Source organism: Chionomys nivalis, chromosome X (assembly GCF_950005125.1).
Source record: "Chionomys nivalis chromosome X, mChiNiv1.1, whole genome shotgun sequence".
Taxonomy (NCBI): domain Eukaryota; kingdom Metazoa; phylum Chordata; class Mammalia; order Rodentia; family Cricetidae; genus Chionomys; species Chionomys nivalis.
In genome coordinates, this window is record NC_080112.1 from 54,667,415 (window position 1) to 54,689,135 (window position 21,721).

The 21,721-nt window shown below is 39.2% G+C and overlaps 1 protein-coding gene and 1 pseudogene across 1 annotated transcript; one reads left to right on the forward strand and one right to left on the reverse strand.

Moving 5' to 3' along the window:
• Nucleotides 1–11,723: 11,723 nt before the first annotated feature.
• Nucleotides 11,724–12,468, forward strand: LOC130868377 (vesicle transport through interaction with t-SNAREs homolog 1B-like). The gene is given in 2 exon segments (XM_057760619.1): nucleotides 11,724–12,058; nucleotides 12,060–12,468. Coding segments are annotated over 2 exon segments (744 nt in total).
• A 7,821-nt stretch (nucleotides 12,469–20,289) lies between these two features.
• Nucleotides 20,290–21,399, reverse strand: LOC130868378 (nascent polypeptide-associated complex subunit alpha-like; annotated as a pseudogene).
• Nucleotides 21,400–21,721: the final 322 nt, after the last annotated feature.

Genomic DNA, 21,721 nt, shown 5'->3' on the forward strand with positions numbered 1-21,721 from the left:
GCATTGCAGAGCTAATTGGCACATTTCCCATATTTTAGGGCATGTAGTCACATTGGGCTTGCGGTGAGTATCATTAGGAGCCCATTAACTCTGACTTGAATGTTTGGTCAAAGCACGGATAAATAGGTTTTATAGAAAATTTGGGAAGTGTTAGAAACTCAAATGCTTCATTCTATTCAACATTATTTACAAAAGAATGAGTAGTTTGCTTTTTTAAAGTATCATTTATAACTAGTTTTTCAAAGGTAAAAAAATCACGAGGCCCTAACACATTTGCCTGAAATCTGCAGAATTTTTCCACCTGCAGAGAAATTGCCACAGCTGGATTATAACCTTTTCTTTAGGAATTTCTGCATGTCTGGTATAAGAAATTTGTAAACATAAACAGTTCTCTGATACCCCACGTACTCATTGGTCACCTGCCAAAATTATATATAAGCAGTCTTCATGTTTGTCATTACTCTTGGATTATTTTGAAAATTTTCAGTATCAGTATTTGTAAATACACTAAGTTAAGCACATTGTGCTCACGGCATCGTAAATACTGAATATTCTATGTTGAGTTCCCCTAATAGGCAGCAGACTTAAAAGTAAGCTTTCCTAAATTAAAATATAAACAGAACACTTGAAATACATAGCTCGTATCTTTTTACACACATAAATGAATTTGCATGTTCTTGCTCTCCTGTTGGAAGCCATTTATTAAGAATGTGTTCCTAAGGACACTCACGATTTAGTTAGGCTATACGAAATCCTACATGTTATGAATAGGGAGAACATGGTATGCCATCCCTAAAGAGGCTAAGGCAAGAGGATTGTGAGTTCCAGGCAGCCTGGGCTAGAATAGTGAAACGCACCCCCAGGGAAGTGTGTTAATACTTTCTTCCTTCTTCAACATTCTAGGCTGTCCTTTAAATGATTTATTCTGAAAGAGTTATTTCAAGTTTTTGTTAACTGCACTGATAGTTTTCTATGGTGCTCATTCATGTTAACATTTTTGAGAATTGTGTTACCCATATTGTGATTTGTCTTCAACTACTGCCCAGGACCTAGGGATGTAGCTCAATAGTTGGACACACATACCATCATCACCACACCATCACCAAAAAGTAAATGAGATTCTGACCAGCTTAATTTCCATACAGAAGGCTATGGGATAGATAGTCGGGGGGAGGGGTCAGTTCTTGTGTTGGGGGCTATACAGAGTTTGTTTCCCAACTGCAGTTCCCCTCTAGAAAAACACGACTAGACTCCCCTGTTCATGTGGCATTGTCCAGGTAATGTTTTGCGGTGAATATTTCAAAGATAGTTTATCTAATAAACTGGTTATGGAGAATCATGCCTCATTTAGGGAGATGGAAGCAAGACGATCACTATGAGTTTAAGACCCCACATCTTGAACATGCTAAAGAGGCATTCCATTGCTGAGCTACACACCCAACCTGTGAATAAAAGTTCTGCATGTTTCAGAGTCTCAGAATCTCACTGTGTCTCTTGTCCTGCCTTCTGAACATTGGTAGGTAAACTTGGCAAATACGTACTTCAACAGGTGTGATGAAGCCTAATTTGTAGACCTGACTTGTGATTTGGGAACAAAGTGCGCTACTTGCCACCTTCTGTAAGTTAGTATATTCTTTTAACTTTGTTGTGTATTTCTTTCTGGTTTCTAGGCAGTTTTCAGGTAATGTTATCCCCTTGGCAGGGAGAAAGTGTCTTCTGAATGTGACAGGACTGCAGCACTGAACTCAGCAACTGTGGCTGCCTGTACAAGATCAGTGCAGTCAGCATCCCAGTGTATATGGTCTCTATAAGTTAACCATCCTCCAACCATGTGTATATGGACTGCATAAATGGTGTGTGTGGGGGGGGGAGAGAGGGAGAGAGAGGGAGAGAGAGAGAGAGAGAGAGAGAGAGAGAGACATGAAGCTGGGAAAGAGGTGGGAAGATGGATGTGGAAGGACAGGAGTACAGGCAAATGTGAGGTGTGTATATGATGACAATACTGAAAAGCAGCTTCACTATCCTTCCCCCTCCTCAGCACCAACACACATGATGTTGAATACCTGCATAAAATCTAAGAACTACTAATGGAATGTATGCTTTGTTCTTGTCTCCCTCCTGGTCGCTCTTGTGCTCCCTCCTCTCCCTGTCTTCCCATCTCCATCTCTACTCTCTTCCCTCCCATCTCTTTTGTCAGTCCGCTCCTCTTCCTCCCCACCCACTACTCAACTACCGGTGGGTCTGGAGCCGACACAGATGGCGAGACTGTCATTTAATAAAAAAGAATATGACATTTAAAAATTAAGTTTCAAGTACAGGGATTTGAAAGACATTGGGTAGGTGAAGAACCCGAGCTTAGGCTTCCTAAGCTTCCTGACAAACCTGTCTTTTACACTGGATATGGTTCAGAACCACCTGGATGAATTTCCTTTCTAAAAACTATATAGAATTAATAAATGATGTTACATATTGTTTTCTATATTTTAACATGTGAATGATATTTTTCATGATGTTTATGCAACTCATTTTTCCCATCAACATTTTAATCAGGAAGTTTATACATACAGATTTACTTAGATACTCTAGTTTTTCAAATTGCCATATAGGATTCAATTATGTGACTATCAGAAACTTTCCATTCCCTTGTTTCAGTTTTCTAATAAAAACAGTAGTGTGTAAAAGAAAACAAAAAAATCTAAAATATGAAATTCTCAAAAAATTTAATGAAAATATTTTAAGAAAAGAACTGATGGTTGGCCATGGTATCTCAACTTGTTATCTCAGCACTCAGAAAAGGATCTTAAGTTTGTAACCAGGTTTGTCTACAGACCAAGAAACCTCACCTCAAAGAAAGCACAACTCAAATGGCTGTCCATACTGGCATGCAGGCATGGTGTGGTTAATACATGTCTCTTATCATATTAATAGTATATATATATATATATATATATATATATATATATATATATATATATATATGCTGGGCATGGAAGATCATGCTTATAATGCCATCACTCAGGAGGCTGAGGAAGAACCAAGATTTCAAGGTCAGCCTATGCATACCAAGAACCTGTCTCTGACAAAAAAAAAAAAAAGGCCTTCCTAACATCCTAACATTTATAACCATTTCTAAGTGCCGTCCCCCAGTTTGTTTTTCTAAAAATCAGTAGTAGTAGCATAGTAGTAGTATAGTAGTCTGATGGGATTGTGGATGATTCAGGAAATAAATACTTCAAGATATTGGGGAAGAGGAGCAAACAGCACATTGCTTTATACTCTATCTGACAGCAAATCAAATGAGCATCCACAGCAAAAAAAGATGGATTTCAAGATCATGATTTCACTTTTTCTCCCCAAACTTTCTATTATAATAAAAACGTTTTTTATGGTTGGAAATAGGGAAGAGTACCTTCAGGGGATGAGAAATGGCAGGAGGCAGATGGGGCTATATTGAGGACGTTAGCTGCCTGTGTCAGATAGGGCTCATGAACAAGCCAACGCTGAGCAGCGAGCCAATGAAATGACCTGAGAATTGCACAAGAAGTAGATTGCAGCGTTTGTTTTCTGGTTCATCTGGCACCAGTGCTCAAAAAAGAAGGGGGGGAAACTTGGTTCTCAACTCGCTCAGGGCCATAAGGCACCAGGTAATTGTAAACTGCCACCATGAACGTAGAAAACACGCATGGCTGGTTGAGTATTCCAGGGAGGGTTGTTTTAACTAATAAATTGTGAAAACGCTCCCTATCTTTGTGGCTTATTGAGAGACAAAAAAAAAAAAAAGAAAAGAAAAGAAAAAAAAAGAAAAAAAAACCACTTGGTGCTTAGCAAAACAGTGAATTTCCCAAGCTTTCTAATATTTGACCAAATAATTTGCAACCAAAAAATAGAACTATCGAAAAAGGGTAACACTATTTTCAGTTTTGTTAGAATGTAAAGGTTCCAACCAGTGTGAGCCACGTGGCATTTGTAATATTCTTTTCTTCTATGAGACTGTCTCGTGCAGACCACACTGTTCTAAAACTTACTATGGAGCCGAAGATGGCCTTGAACACTTCGGCCTCTTCCTTTAGACTCCCCGATGCTGACACTACCAGCTGCTCTCCTCACTCCACTTGTGCAGTTCCGGGTGTGGACCCCAGCTCTTCTTTCATGCTAGGCAAGCACTCTTCCATGAACTGCACTCTTAGCATTTGGAGAGACTGGTGAAGTTAGCAAATGGGGGTGGGAGCGGGGGGAAACAAGGAACAAAACTTTATAGATCATAATTCCAAACAACTTGAATCAATATTGTATTTCTCAAAAAAGGAAAAGCTAGATCAGGAAAGGCTGCATTCAAATCAAAATAAAGTGATTTTTTTTCTAACTTGTACAATGCAAGTACAAAAGAAGCGAACCAAGGAAGAAAGCAGAGGAAATGGATAAAGATATGAAGAGCCAACACAAAATTGCAGGATGGGGGAGATTGCTCAGTGGGTAAAGTGGGGCCATAGTTTGGATGCCCAGCTACTATGTAAGAAGCCTTGTATGGCAGTATGCAACTGTAACCCCATCTCTAGCGGACAGAAAAAGGCAAATACCAGGAGACTTACTAGCCAAACAGACTAACTGAAATGGTTACCAGGCACTATGAGAGACACTGCCTCAAAAACTAAGCTGGAGAGCAATTAGGAAGGTATCCTGACTTCAACTTCTGTCCTCCATGGATATCCATGTGCAACATAAACACACACACATAAACACACACAGAAGCATGGGCATACACACATGACATGTAGGCAATTCTATTACAGGAAATTAATAAGGAGTACCAGAGGGAACAAAGCAACATACAATAGAGAAACTCAAATATACACCCATCCTCAAATAAGGACTCAGTCAATGAAAGAATGCATATACGACAGTGGTCTAATAAAATAATGGAATAGCTAAAAAAATTGCTATTGTTTTATGATGTGATAGGCATTATCATAGCACTATACATTTTTCACATGTTTGTGGTGACAGTAAATGTAAAAAAATCTGTGGGACTGCTCCTATAAAATGTATAATGCATACAGTTACTTACAGTTCACACTTAATAAAGCCCTGTGTTACTGATCCACTATTTACTAAGCTATATTTTGAATCATTATTTTTGCAAGTTCTCCAACTTAAAAAATGTGTTTAAAGTGGCATTCTGTATTACTCCTTCTGTGTCTTCATTCATAATATTTAATGCATTTCTTGATTGCCTCAGACTTTGGGCTTGTATACTCTATCCCATTTACAATAATGAAATTTTCGAAATATTTCTTAGACTATATCCCCTTCTGTAAGAGAAGCATGACTACCTAAGAAAACTGGGGCATAAAGGCTGAATAAACATTTTCCACAAACATAGGTAACAAAAGTGACACCAGAAGTCTTCCTAACTTGTAAAATACTCCAACCCACCCCTCAGATTTTGACATTAAAAATAGGCTAAATTGTGTGTATTACAAACATTTTTGGTCAATCATCATGCTTTGTATTTTAAGACTATTTTAAGTTTTTCTTCTGATTATAATTTCATCATTTCCTGCTTCCATTTCCTGTATTGAAATTCTCCTGTATAATCCTCCTTGTTCTCTCAAACTCATGGCCTTTTTCTCATTGCTTCTTGTTACATACTTATGTCTGTTTGTGTGAGTGTGTACATGTGTATATACATACTCAGTCTGTATAATGTTGCTTGTATGTATGCTTTCAGGGAGCAATTATTTTTAAAATTTCCATTGATTACCCAAAGCAATAAAGAACAACTCATTTTCTGAAACAAAATTATATAAGCCCCACTTTTTTATTGTAAGGCATCAAATGTAAAAGCTACTAAAAGTAAATAAAACTACCCCCCCCAAACCTACAGCGCTCTTAAGAATGCTTGATTCAAACACAGAGTAAAAGAAAAGAAATATTTCATTCAGGCAACTCTACAAAGAAGATTTTATAACAAAGACATCATCGCAAACAACGAAGAGAATTTTCTACCATCAGAGAACAAGGTGTAACAAGAGCACCATGTCATAGAGTTAGCTCAGAGAGTTCAACTTCTGCATTATTTCTAGATACAAAGAGACTCTCCATATGTGGGACAAATAACTAATTCAGAACTCTAGGTGGCATCTCTTGTGAGAGACACATTCCCAGCAGAAGATAATCTCTGCAAACTATGAGATAGTAATGGGAAAAATCACAGCTCTACTGTATGGTGAGCAAACACTATATAATGTGTCCAGAGTCAAGAATCTTCACAGGCTGGAGAATGCCACATGAGTAAAACAATTGCCTGGACTGGCCTGGGGCCTACTAGGTAGCCAGACTGGTTTCAGACTCACAATCCTCCTGCCTCACTATCCCAACTATTTTCTTTGGATATATACCTAGTAGTGAGATGGCAGGATGATATGGTAGTTATATTTTTAATCTGCCATCACTCTACTTACATTCCTACCAATAATGTGCAGGGCTTTCCTTTTTTCCGCACTCCGTAACATCAGTAAAACAAGATGGTTGCTTTCAGCACTGCCATTCGACATGGCACAGGAAGTGCCAGCTAAAACAGTTGTGAAATTAAATATACCTATATTGGAAAAGGAGTAAAACTAACTTGGAGCAGGTGCCAGAGGACAGAGTAAGCCGCTCCAGCAACTGGTTTCCCACACAAAAACCCATGTCCACAGCTGAAAGTACCAAGCTATCATCCCCAGAGCTAAGAAAATGTGTAGTACTCACCCTCTTATATTATAAAGAAAAGCCTAGTGAAGGAGACAGAAAGCAAAGACATCCCCGGTACCCTTTGCCCAACTCCAAGCTGTGTCATGTACTGAGAGATGTCTCCTGTTTGGAGGAGGAACACGGATTAAGTCCATCCCTCAGGCAGGAAAACCACTACCAGACCTTCTGTGTGAAACTGCATCCGAAACCATCCACTGGGTTCTGGGATCCTCTGAATTGTCCTTACATAGCCAAGGGCCTTTTACCATACACCCTTTCCTCAAGATCAGGCAGTAGAACAGGGAATAAGAATCTTCTACCAAATAAGGCAGGAATTTGCCTTAGAGCTGAGAGACAGGTCTTCTGCAGCGAGTCCCAGCAACAGGCTAAGCCCAAACATAGGTTCATGTGACCTGTATGTGGACCAGGCAGAAATATGTAATTGTAGCAGAATGGTCTCTTGTTTTAGCAGGCATCACTGTCAGAGTCATTGCTTGAACAATCATTTGGAGTGCCACAGATGATGAGGGTGGCGACAATACACTATGTAGAAGCCTGGGATTGTTACCAGCAAGATGAGGTCTGAGCATAGGCCAAGGGCTACAGATGGGGTATCTGGGCCTGTCCTGGACGGAGGTGTAGGCCGACAGAGACGAACTAGCCACGTTAGGTACTCCTTCTACCCCTTCTGACTGCAGATTTGGAATTAATCCTTGATTTGCTGCTTCCTCTGGTGCTGCAACAGTAACACAAAGACAGCTGATAGGAGGGGAACTTGGTCGTAGGGCGCCATCTAGTGCTGAAAAGGAAATGTCCATCTACTCAGAAAATGAGCTAAAGGCTTGGATTTTCTAGGACAGAAAAAAAGCCTTGTTACAAACACTAGAATAAATAATGATTTGTTCTTTGTGCAGATGATAGCACATGTCAATAAGCAGTAAGCTTTCAGATACTCAGTGTCAATTATGTACAAAATAAAGCACTAGAAGCTGATCATATAATGACCAATATCTGCAAAATCAAAATAGTTCTTTAAGGAAACTCAGTGGAAGGGGGAGAGAGGGAATTTGCCATGGTGGTCCATTTTTTTATTAAAATATAATTACATCATTTTCTTTCCTTTCTCAAACCCTCCCATATCCCTTCCCTCCAACTCTTTCCACACACCCCTTACTCCTTCTGGTCTCTCCTTTATTATTGGTACAGACACACAAACACACACAAAAATACACACACAAACACACACACATGCTTATGCTAGAAATACTAGTCTGATAAATGGACATAGTATTGAACAGACTTATAACAACTTCTAGCTAAACCATTGGGTCCAATGCATTCCTTGACCCGCATCAGAGAAGCTTCTATTTGCAGAGGGTGGTGACCAACACCAGCTTAACCAGAGATTCACAACTGGTCAAGGTACATAGAATAAGAGTACAGAATGCGCAGCCTGAAATGCAATGTCCGTTTTGCACACTTTCCTTTAAAGTCTCAGGGATCATTGTGGAAGGGGGTTTGCAAAGAATCTGTATGTGGTGAATGACTACAAGAGACAATGTTAGAACTCATAGTAACAGCATACACAAGATTCGATCAAGTGCAAGCAAGACAAAATTCCAGCATGCAGAGGGGAGTTAAGCATTTAGTTCCACCCCTAGCTGAGGAAGTATTGTCAATTTATAGATGCGGAGAGAGGGAAAGTCCATCTTCTCTGAGAAAGTACCCCCTTGGTAGAACAACCACTCTCCAGTTGAAGGTCACTTAACTGAGAGTATGGTTGGTACAATTTGGACTTGGTGGATTTAACAAACAAAAATAGGACACAAAGTTGGGGTAGGTAAGGAAGGGAGGATGGATCTGGTAGGAGTTGAGGGAGGGGATGAATACGATCAAAACATATCATATGACATTCTCAAAGAACTAATTTTTTAATGACAATATTGAAGATGAATCTTTAATTTTATAGTATACAATTCTAAGTATCTATAATTGTATGTTTACTACCTCCTTGTTGCCAGTAGCAAAGATTTTTTATCAACTCTCCAATAATGAACAAATATAGAGATATTATGATACATCTACAATGGAATATTACTCAGCTGTGATAAGAAGGAAGTCCTACTTTGTATCACATATAGTACATGCTATCTTATATAGAGAGAATCTTAAAGAGTTTAGACGTGAGGTGCTTACATATTATGCACAGGATCCTGGGTTGGATTTACAGTTCCGAAAGGGAAAAGTGTCAAATGCTAGCACTAGTAGACAGGAGTGTGGTCATTGTCACTGCGCAGAGAGTGAGGAAACAGAGCTGATGGTTCAAAGGTGCAAAGCATCAAGATATGTGATACAGAGTTTAGTATTCAGCATGGACTTTATAGGTCACAATTCTCTGAGAAACATAAAATTTAAGAGATGGGAAGGACGAGATGAATATATGGATGACCTTGATACTAATGATGGTTTTACAAGTGCATATTCACTCCCAAACTCTCATCAAGATTAAATATGTGCAGCTTTTTATGTAGCAATCACTTGTCACTAAAGTGGCTTACAAAGTAAGACACAAGAAAACTAAGGTCTGGAGGCCACTGTACCCAGGAAAACTGGTAAGCTACCTGCATATCTTCATGTATCCCTCAACTCCTCCGAATACAACCTCCTCTCAGTCTCATTTGAAGTTCTGTAGCAGATCTTTGACTGTGACCTCTTCTCATTCTCTGCTCCATTACTAGGGGCTAAGCAGATCCTGACAGAACACTCTCATGTGACCCCCTCAGCTCCCTAAGCCAATACCCATTGCTATACCCAGAAATGCATTTTACCTGGAACACCCAGTGGCCACACCTATCAGGACACCAGAAAAATTTCCTACCAGGTAACACACATCCACCACACTGCTGTGGGAGCACATTGTGCTCCTTCAGCCAATAGCATTTAAGATACCAGCCTACTTGGGTGTGGTCTCTTATACTGTAAATGCAACTGTAAAGTCTGTGCTCACTCTCTTGCTTCCGGCTCTTGTTTCCAGCTGCTAGACTCTGTTCCTGTTCACACAGAGGGCTGTTGTCTAGGACAGTGATCTGTAAATTTTCCTTAAATAAATAACCCTTTATTATTCATAATTCTGAACTGGCGTGACATTACTTTGTGACTTCTGCCTTCATCTGGCACCCAACCATTTGGTTTTAGAACCCTTGACTCTGACTGCACACCGCCGGGCTCAGAGCATGCCTGGCTTGGTGCGAGTCCTCCCTCAGTCCGCTTCAGCTGTAGCCTGTGTGCAGTCAGCAGTTCATTTAGATATAGAATTCTCGCGCAATGGCCTTTCCTGCTACAGATTGGCCACCATTCTTTCTATTTTCTCATTACACACCCCTGAGCAGCTTCAAGTCCGTGTGCGTCCTCCCTGATGCCTGTGCCCCACCACAGCGCATCAAGGAAACTCAGACAGGACACAGGCTTTCCCAGGTGCCTCTGCTATGTTGTTATTCCTTTGCTTGTGCGGCTGCTGACCAATTAGGGCCCACCATGGAGTACATAGTCTGTGATTTCTATTATATAACTATTTTTAATCTGAGCATATCTTTCAGAATTTCACTCCAAAATCAGATTCAGACCAGCCACAGGACTCCAAGTGAGCCATTAATCTATGCTGGGGTTGTTTTGTAGGTGGCCCATGACACCTACTGGCAGGTAATGGTTATTGCACCTACTTCTGCTCAAACTCAACCATAGGTAAGATCCATAATTTGAATATAAATTATAAGTTTATAATTTAAAAGGGCAATATGTCAGGCAACCTAACCATCCAAGGTTACAGTAGTCACTTTACTTACACCATGTAGAGGGTTTTATAAGACATATGATTTCCCTCCTACATAACTATTTTTGATTCTGGGGATTAGTCTTGTCCTCAATATTTTTTTCTTAAAATTATAGTTTGATAATAGGGCTAAGAATGAGGTGCTTTTAGAAATGGTACAGTCTTTACAGACTGATACTAGGATTCTCAAAAAAGAGGTCACAACTCTGAAGAAGGATATGAACAATTTAACTAACAAAACTCAGTCAATGGAGGTACTTTTAGAAATGGTACAGACTGATAGTGATTTGTTAAAAGGAAAATTCAGCTCTCTGGAGAAGGATACAGCCAATTTGGCACATAAAACCCAGTCAATGACAGTGGGTGTTGAAACATTATTTGAGAGGATTCGTACTGTTGAATTTATTAATCAGACTCTGTTGAAGAGATATAACAGATTGATTGATAGAGTGTCTCTCCAGGAAGTTAATATGCATGCTATGAAGATTATGTCTAAGGATGAGACATTATCTCTACTAGATGGACTTCATACCTTGGAATCCTCAATGAGGGCATTAGAACAGAACACTGGACAGGAGATTCAGACTTTACAAAAGGCAGTGGTAAATAGATTTGAATTTGATGACCAGGGACAAAAAGTACAAAGACAAAATTTAGACTCATCAGTACATAAAAACCTCTGGGATAGCTTCCCCAGAGTTTTGTCTGCCTTTCTGGTAATAACGTCAAAAAGAGTATCTAACCCCAAGTATCCAGAGGTTATCAAAAATATTCATAGGAACCCATACATATGACTGATATAAAGAAAATTAAGCAAGCAATTGTAGCTTATGGTCTACATTCATCCTTTGTAAGGAAATCAGTCAAAACTTGGATTTCCAGTAACAAAGCAACATCATATGACTCGACTCAGTTAATCTCAGCAGTCCTAGAAAAGGGACTGCAGTTGCATTGGAGGTGCTATTTTAAGGAAGAAGCTAGAACTTTATAGCAACAGGAAAAAACAAAAGGACTTGAGATTTCCGTAGATCAAATTCTAGGCAAGGGACTCTTATCCTCACGATCGTGATGATGGCTTCGGGACCAAGCAGCTGATCACTGATGAGCGAGTGGGCCCTGCACCCGGAGTCTCAGAGGTTGACACTCATGTGCAGCTTGCACCATGGCCACCTCCATCACCTCCTCCAACCATTACAAAAAGCTGCATGAGATCTTCCGCGGCCTTCTGGAAGACCTACGAGAAGTGCCTGAGTGGCTGCTGGGGACTACAGGAAGTGAAGAGAAGAAAAAGCTGGTCAGAGATTTTGATGAAAAGCAACAGGAAGAAAATGAATCGTTGACAGAAATGGAGGAAGAACTACAGTATGCACCCCTGACTTTCCATAGTCCCATGTTATCTAAACTTCAAAACTACCATAAGGACCTTGCTAAACTCCATCATGAGGTGAAAAGCACATCTTTGACAATCACACCTGGAGGCTGAGGAGATGTGAAGTACTGTGTATGCCTTAGAGAATGAGCATTTGAATTGGCTACAGTCTCAAAGAGCATTGCTTCTACAAGGCACAAAATGTCTGAAACAGGCCACCCAAAGCATTGAGCATTCTCATCAGAATGCCACAAATACTGACCAGATTGGTACAGAAATCATAGAAGAGTTGGGGGGAAAACAAGAACAGTTGGAATGTACCAAGAATATACTGATAAACACAAACGAAAACTTGAGCAAAAGCCAAAAGATTCTCTGCTCAATGTCCAGAAAAGTGACAACCAACAAGCTTCTGCTTTCCATTATCATCTTACTGGAGCTAGTCATCCTGGTAGGTCTTGTGTACTACAAATTCTTTCCACACTATTGTACTTTCTGGAGGGAAAGGATTGTGGACCAGAATCTTGACTCTGAATGAACGGTGTTAAGCATATATATTGCTGCTGTGGACTAACAATTCAAGAATGCATTGTGTAGCCAGACTATGGGACGGAGGGCAATGGAAAACCACATAAATGTGGAAGCAACAAGACCAGGATGATATACTAAGATAATAAATGCTGTTTATGGCTCATTCAAAAAAAAAAAAAGAAATAAAGAAAGATAGGCTTCCTGACTCAGCTTTAGCTGCAAAACCTTGCAGCTCTTTTAAGAGATCCTTCCATGAAACACTTAAATGGTGTTGACAAAAAGCTGACTGCATGTTTTTTGATGATGGCTGGGACCTTGAAACACCATAGAGTTGTGGCAATAAACATGGCTCCAGGCAGTAACTATGCCATGAGGCTGGACTCTCAGAAATCAAGCTAAGGAATGGGCTGGATCCAGCTGTCAAAGCCACAGCTTTAATCCTAAACATATCGCTTAGCAAATTAAAGACTCTTGTGGTCAGCAAAAGAGAGATACAGTAAAGATAGTTTCAGACAAAAAAAAGCCTCTAAATAATTTACAGTGTATTTAAAAATATATGTAGGCTCAGGGGATAAAAAGAAGGATAAAGTTCTTAAAAGAAAAATAATAATAGATCATGTACTAGGACACAAAAAAAGTCTTAACAAATATAGGACATTTAAATAATTCTTATGAAATTTAAGATTCTTGAACTTTTACTATCGGCCTCTCAATTTCTGTTATTTATTAAAATAAGAAATAAATCAATATATGCAACATTTTTAATTACAAAATATTGTGATAGTCACATAACACTGAAAAACTATTTTCACCTTTTAAATTCGTGGGTGAAATGCTGTATTGCTATACATCCTTGTCAGTGTTCTATTGCTGTGAAGAGACATCATAACCACAGTGACTCTTATAAAAGACAGCAGTTCTTTAGAACGTGCTCACAGTTTCAGAGGTTTACTCCATTATCATCATGGCAGGGAACATAGTAGCACCTAGGAAGACATGGTATGGAGAAGGAATCAAAAGCACTACATCTGGATAAGCAGGCAGCAGGAAGAGAGAAAGCCATATATATATATATATATATATATATATATATATATATATATATATATTTTATGGTTAAAAGTTGTAAACTTTCTATTTACCAAGCTACAATATTCGTAAAGCAAAAAAAGTTAAAATGAGATATGCTTTCTCCATAGAATGTCAAACTATCAGGAGCAAATTGTTTCTGTCAAATATGTGAAATATAAACTTTTAATATCATGAAAAAATAAATAAATAAATAAATAAATAAATAAATAAATAATTCTTATGTTCTATCTTGCCATAATGGAAAAAACTGTAAACCATTAGCAACAGAACATACAGAATATACAGAAACTCCTGGAGATTGAACAACACACTATTGATGAGTGGGGCTTTGAAGAAATCAAGAAGAAAATAAAAATCATTTCTATAAATCCAATTAAAATGAGAATGCAACATAAAAACCTATAGGATAATTTCAATCAGCATTATTAGGAAAGTTTATATCTTTATATTTAAAAAACCAAAGATGAGGGGTAAGAACTAGATCAAAAAGAGTGTTGAGGGTTACAGTAACCAGGATGGGTTATACATATATATGAAAGTGTATACACATATACACATATATGAAAGATTAAAATTAGTAAAACATAATTTAAAAAACAGAGTAATGTCAAATAAACAAGCTAACGGTGCTTCTTAGGGTTTTGAAAAAGTGAGAAAAAAGACGTACCCCAAATCAAATAAGTAGATGGAAAAAGTTAATTAAGATAAGCAGAGAAATTAATGGAATCAGACAATGACAACAACAAAAACAAACCAACCAACAAATAAACAAATGTAAGGAATCAATAAAAATAAAAGTTGATTCTCTGAAAAGAGGAATAAGACAAGGTTGATAAACTCTTAGTCAAACTAAGCAAATACATAGAGAGAAGATCTGAATTAACAAAATTAAAGATAAAAGGGACGTTATCAATGAAATTTTAAAAAATCATTAAGATAAACTTTATAAGTTCCTATTCCAGGCTTAAATGTGTCTGCTATCAAACCTAACAACCTAAGTTTTTAGGTTCAGAACCCATGTGAGTAGAAAAGAATAAACTTTCACAAGTTGTCTCTGATCTCTGTGTCTGTGTCATGGTACTTGCACACTTCTCTGTGTTTTTCTGTACAGCTGTTTCTGTCTGGCTCTTTCTCTCTCTCTCTCTCTCTCTCTCTCTCTCTCTCTCTCTCTCTCTCTCTCTCTATCTATCTCTCTCAATGTAAGAATTTCAAAATTAATACTCTGCTAAATTTTAAACCCAAGTACCTGAGAATGTAGTTCATTTGGTACTGATTACCTAGCATACATCAATTCCTGGATTTCATCCCCCACATTACAATGATCTAGATGTGGTAATTCCAGCACTTGGGAGATGAAAGTAGGAGGATCAGAAGCTCATGCTGTGTTTGAGGCCATCCTGCACTATGACGTATATAGTGATACTGATAATAATAATAATAGCAAACAAATAAAACGAATTAACAGTTAGATACAATACGACCAAAGTTAAACCAACATACAATAATTTAAATATCTATAATAAGCCATCAGAAATAGGGGGTAATAAAAACATTTCCCACTGATTGTTCCTAGGCAAGCAACATCCTCTTCTCAGAGGTGAGGTTATTGTCCATCTGAAGAAACTGCAGCTAATGGGGGTTCTCTGATTTGGGTGAATTCTAGCTTGGTTCTAAAATGCTACAAATCCAATCCTTTATCTAGACCTATTTTCATTTTTTCTTATGAACCAGTGAATTAAATTATGGTGGATTATGTTGGTTGACTATCTAATTACCATGCATAACCTTCTACTTTGTCTATCTTCCTATACAGGTTTTTGTTGGTTTGAATGAAAAATGGCTTCCACAGACTCAGAGAGAGTGCCACTATTAGGAGGTATGGCCTTGACAGAATAGGTTGTGGCCTTGTTGGAGGGAGTATGTCACTGGATGTTCAAGCCAGGCCCGTGTCATTCTCTGTTATCAGATATTTCTCTCACAACCACCCGGTCTCAAATAACCAACAAAAAGGCTTAATATTCTTTATAAAGGCTTGGGTGATAACTCAGGTTTGTTTCTAGTTAATTCTTACACTTAAATTAATTGATAATTTTTATCTATGTTTAGCCATGCAGCTTGATACCTTTACTTAGCGTTACATACTCATCTTGTTTCCCTGCATTTGGCATCAACTCTCTGACTCTGCCCTTCCTCTTCCCAGAATTCTCCACCAGGCTGTCTTGCCCAATCTCTTTCTGCTTTGTTATCAGTCAATTATCTTTATTATTAACAATGAGCATAATCCACAGCAACTCTTCCTGCTGCCTGCCAATTCAGATGTATACTTCTTCACTATCTCTCCAGCATCATGTCTGCTTGTGCACTGCCGTACTTCCTACCATGATGATGATAGACTAAACTTCTGTACTGTAAGCCAGCCCTGATTAAATGTTTTCCTTCATAAGAGTTCCTTCACAAGAGTTCATAAGTCTCTTCATAGCCATAGAAATCCTAAGACGAGGTTAAAGGATGGCAAATTCCTTTTTATTTCCTAATTTAGACATCCTACCATTTGAAGACAGACTAAAGACAACTTTATCCTTAGATGTTAGACTAAAAGCCTTTAGGGAGCCACAGACATGTTTAGCTTGGTGCTATTATTTTATTGTCAAATTCAAACAGCATCAAGCTAAATAAGCCAAAGTAATTAATCATCATATATTTTGGTGATGTGTACAGTGAGTCAGCATACATCCACAATCACAAAGAACCAAATCTTGAACTCTTCTTATTTCAATTACATCTTTTAGTGTGTGAATCTGCTTAGTGTTCAATTGTTTAAAGCTTATCAGTACTAGTCTATAATACAGTCAATCTTGTAAGCATATATCAATAACTTTAATGTATAAATGGTATTTATGTGGATATTCCTAAGGAGTACAGTCAAGATATATCAAAAAACTATAGGGTGATTTTTCTTTCTTTCTCAAATGTGTGTGCCAAAAATATTATAGATGATATTTAATAAGAATCAAACTATTTAATTATAAGTAGGCAAAAAGCCCAGTTCTTTTTTATATAATACTAAATGGTCATCCCTGAAAATATATACAAACAAGTAACATTACATATAGACTAAGAATGTTGCATTATATATTTAGGAATATATTTATATAAACAATAACAATTAAAGAAAAAGAGGCCATGAGTTTAAAAGAGAGCATAGGAAAATGAAAATTAAGAAATAATATTAAAAATTCACATGTTAACTCCACAGGAGCAGGACTTAGCCAGCAAACTGGGCCAGAGCCTGAGGCAGCAAACTTCACAGGAGCAGGACTGAGCCAGCGACCTAGGCCAGAGCAGGCCTAAGACAGTGAACTCCACGGGAGCAGGAGAAGATCCAGACCAGGGGCATTTATCAAAACAGGACTGAGCCAGTGATGTAGGCCAGAGCAGGCCTGAGAGAGCAAACTCCACAGTAGCAGAACTGATCCAGCAACCCAGGCTGGAGCAGGCCTGAGACAGCAAACTCCACATGAGCAGGAGCAGATCCAGACCAGGGACATTTACAGACACAGGACTGAGCTAGTGACCTGGGCCAGAGAGGGCCTGAGATGGCAAGCTTCACAGTAGCAAGATTGAGCCAGCAATCTAGGCTGGAGCAGGCCTAAGACAACAAACTCTACAGAAGTAGGAACAGATCCAGACCAGGGACATTTATGGAAAAAGGACTGAGACAGCAACCTAGGTCAGAACAGGCCTGAGACAGTGAACTCCATAGGAGCAGGTACAGAGGAACAACTGCTGAAGGAGTAGGCTAGAGTCAGAGACCTTTGTGAGTCGGGCATGAGACTAGGACCTCCAAGGGAATAGACCTGAGCCAGGACCTCTACATGTCTGGGCATGAGTCTGGTACCTCCAAGGAACAAGGCCTGAGCCAAGACCTCTGTGGGTCCAGGTGTGAGTCTGGAAAGTCCAAGGGAGTAGGCCTGAGCTAGGACCTCTGCAGGTCTGGGCACACCTGTGTCTGGAACCTCCAAGGGAGTAGGATCAGAGCTAAAGACATTTGCTGGACCAACCCCAAGCCAGGGACAAAAGTACAAACACAAAATTTAACCTTATCAATATGTAAAAGTCTCCAGGATAGCTTCCCCAGAGTTCTGCCTGCCTTTCTGGTAATAACATGAGAAAAAGTATCTGGCCCCAAGTACCCTAAGGTTGTCAAAGAATATTCATGGAAACCCATACATATGCCTGATCTAAAGGAAATTAAACAAAGAATTGTAGCTTACAGACTATATTCGTCATTTGTTAGGAAATTGGCCCAAATGTGGGCTTCCAGTAACAAAGCAACACCATTAAGTGTGTTGTTAAAAGGAACATTCAGAGTTTCTATCTCATATCAGGAGCCATCTGGTGAATTTTGGCCCATCAAAATTCCAGTAAATTCTTCACAGACCTCAAAAGAACAATACTCAAGTTCATACAGAAAACAAAAAACCCAGGATAGCCAAAACCATACTGTTTTTGCAATAAAGGAACTTCTGGAGGCATCACAGTCCTTGACTTGAAACTCTACTACAGAGTTACAGTACTGAAAACAGCCTTTTATTGGGATAAAAACAGACAAGAGAACCAATGGAACCGAATTTAAGACTTGGATATTAATCTACACACCTATGAACACCTGATTTTTGACAAAGAAGCAAAAATTTAAAATGGAAAAAATAAAGCATATTTGACAAATGGTGCTGGCATAATTGGATATCAACATGTAGAAGAATGAACATAGATACAAATCTATCACCATGCACAAAACTCAAGTCTAAATGGATCAAAGACCTCAACATAAAGCCAGCCACAATGAGCCTTATGAAAGAGAAAGTGGGAAGTACTTTTGAATGCACTGGCACAGGAGACCACTTCTTAAATATAATCCTAGTAGCACAGACACTGAGGGAAACAATTAACAAATGGGACATCCTGAAACTGAGAAGCTTCTGTAAAGCAAAGGACACAGTCAACAAGACAAAACAGCAGCCTACAGAATGGGAAAAGATCTTCACCAACTCCACATCAGACAGAGGGCTGATCTCCAAAGAACTCAAGAAACTGATCATCAAAAAGAACAAATAATCCAATAAAAAATGGAGTACAGACCTAAACTGAGAACTCTCAACAGAGAAATCTAAAATGGCTAAATGACACTTAAGGAAATGTTCAACATCCTTAGTCATCAGAGAAATGCAAATCAAAACAACTCTGAGATTCCATCTTACACCTGTAAGAATGGCCAAGAACAAAAACTCTGATGACAACGTATGCTGGAGAGGCTGTGGGGGGACACTCCTGCATTGCTGGTGGGAGTGCAAGCTGGGACAATCCCGTTGGATATCAGTATGGCAATTTCTCAGAAAATTAGGAAACAACCTTCCTCAAGACCCAGCAATACCACTCTTGGGTATATATCCAAAGGATGCCCAATCTTACCACAAGGACATGTGCTCAACTGTGTTCATAGCAGCATTGTTTGTCATAGCCAGAACCTGGAAAGAACCTAAATGCCCTTCGACTGAAGAATGGATAAGGAAAATATGGTACATTTACACAGCAGAAAAAATAATGACATCTTGAAATTTATGGGCAAATGGATAGATCTAGAAAACATCTTAATGAGTGAGGTAACTCAGACCCAGGAAGACAATTATCATATGTACTCACTCATAAGTGGTTTTTAAACATAAACTAAAGAAAATCAGCCTGCACATCACAATCCCAGAGAACCTAGACAATAATGAGACATACATGGATCTAATCTACATGGGAAGAAGATAAAGACAAGATCTCCTAAGTAAATTGGGAGCAAGGGGACCTTTGGAGAGGGTACAAGGGGAAGGGAGAGGAAAGGAGGAGAGCAGAGAAAAATGTATAGCTAAATAAAATCAATAAAAAAAATCCACATGTTGGTTGTGGTAGTAAGTGCTTTATTCCCAGTAGAAGTAAGTGGATTCTCTGTAAGTCAGAGGCCAGCCTGGACTACACTTTGAGTTTTAGAACAGCCAGTACTACTAAAACCTCAGATGAAAAAGAGCTACTAGTTTACATAGACACCGAATGATGGAGGAAGGCCATTGGTTAATTAATAAAGAAACTGCTTGGCCTCATAGGTTAGAACATAGGTGGGTGGAGTAAACAGAACAGAATGCTGGGAGGAAGAGGAAGTGAGGTAAGACGCCATGCAGCTGCTCTTCAGGGCAGACGCGATGAAGCAAGCTGCCAGGTCAGATATGCTGAATCTTTCCTGGTAAGCAAGCGCACCTAGTAGTGCTACGCAGATTATTAGAAATGGGCTAAATTAATATGTGAGAATTAGCCTAGAAGAGGCTAGATATAATGGGCCAGGCAGTGTTTAAAAGAATAAAGTTTGTGTGTTGTTATTTCGGGGCATAAGCTAGCCAGGCGGCCGGGAGCTGGGTGGCAGGAACGCAGCCCCAGCTCCTTCAACAACCAAAGTCTGAGGTCAACAGACTATTGTCTGAAAATCAAATCCATCCATGTACTTAGCTCTTTTTTTGTTTTGTTTTGAGTTCATCCATCAAGAAGCCATAGCTTTATTAGTGATAGAAACAGTACAAATTTTAAAACAAGCTGTAGTTCCACCTTTGAAACAGCAAAAAGGGTGGGGAGGGGAAGGGGAGTGTCCTCGCTGTCAAATAGTTACATTGTTAATTTCATAATAGCATTTACAATATCATTACTGTTGTTTTTCAGGGATCACTGCCTTTGCTCTAGACACATTCGCCTGTGACATGACCAATTCTATGTCCTTAACTTCCACACCTGCTTCATCAACCTCTTCCTCCTCACTCTCCTCTCCTGTTGGAGACTGAGTATTTTCTTGATTGTTTGAAACAGCTTCACCTTGACTTTGAACTTCTCAGCAGCTTCTAACTGTGCTTGCTGAGACAAATCCTCAATCTTGGCTTCTGCAAATATTATGTAGTGGTTTGGTGATGACGAAGAGGATATTTTTAGATTTCCAGGTAGTGACTCTAGTAACCCCTGTAACCTGTCGAAGACTCAGTTTGGACATAGCCTTCCGTGACTTCTTTTCACTCCGGCTCTGCTTTGCTTTGCCTGACTGGTTCTTCATGGATTTCAGCTGCTGCTGCCAGCTGGGCTTTTTGTGTGGCTGTGTCGAGTCTTGTTCCTCAAGCTCTGGTACTGATTCATCGCTGTCAGAATCTGTTCCCGACCCTGTCTCAGCCTGAGGCTGAGGTAGCTCCTGCTCTGTAGCAGGGACCATTTCTGTGGCTTTGCCAGGAGTTTTGTGCAGAGGACATGCAGAAGACACAGAACCAAGATGGCTGTACTTAGTTTTTATAAAGAGTTTTACTGGAATACAACCTTGCCCATCAATTTGGAGATCTTAATGGTGGCTATCCTTCCACAATGGCAAAGTTGAATAGTTGCAACACAGTTGAACAGTTATGATCGAACTTATCACACCTACAAAGTAGAAGACACTGATTCTCTGACCATTCACAGAAAAAAAAAGATACCCTCTATATGGCTTATGAAATTATTGGACAGCTTCTCTGAAACAATGATAAGCTTCCATTCACTTAGATCTTATCTTCAGTTGTTTAATAGCATTATCTTCAACTGGTTTACCTACCTTCTAACAAGGCCCCGGATAGCCCATTGTTTCTGTAGTAAAGCATCATGCCTATGCTGTCCAATGCTTGTGATAGAGTAGCTTTCAAGCCACACTTCTTCCTGTAAACTGCTGATGAATATCCATTACCCTGTCACACAGGCTTGGGGTCAAAATCTGGCTTCGCTGTTCATTGAAATTGGCCATCTTTTCTAGCTGTCTAGAGTCCTTCTCCCATACATAGATAATCCTTTAGGGCTGCTGTAAAGATAAAGGAGCTGGCAGTATAGCTCAGTTAGTGGTATTTGCCCATACTTGGGGTTAGATCCCCAGTGCTACATAACCTGGATATTAAGGCTCCCACCTGTAACTCTAGCACTTGGGAGGTGGTATTAGGAGTAACACAAATTCTGGATTATTGTTGGCTATATAGTGACTTCCAGGCCAGTTTTGGGTACATGAGATTCTGTCTTGAAAACGAAATAGAGTAAAGCAGTAAGACAATGAAAATTGCTTGACAAAGAGAAGT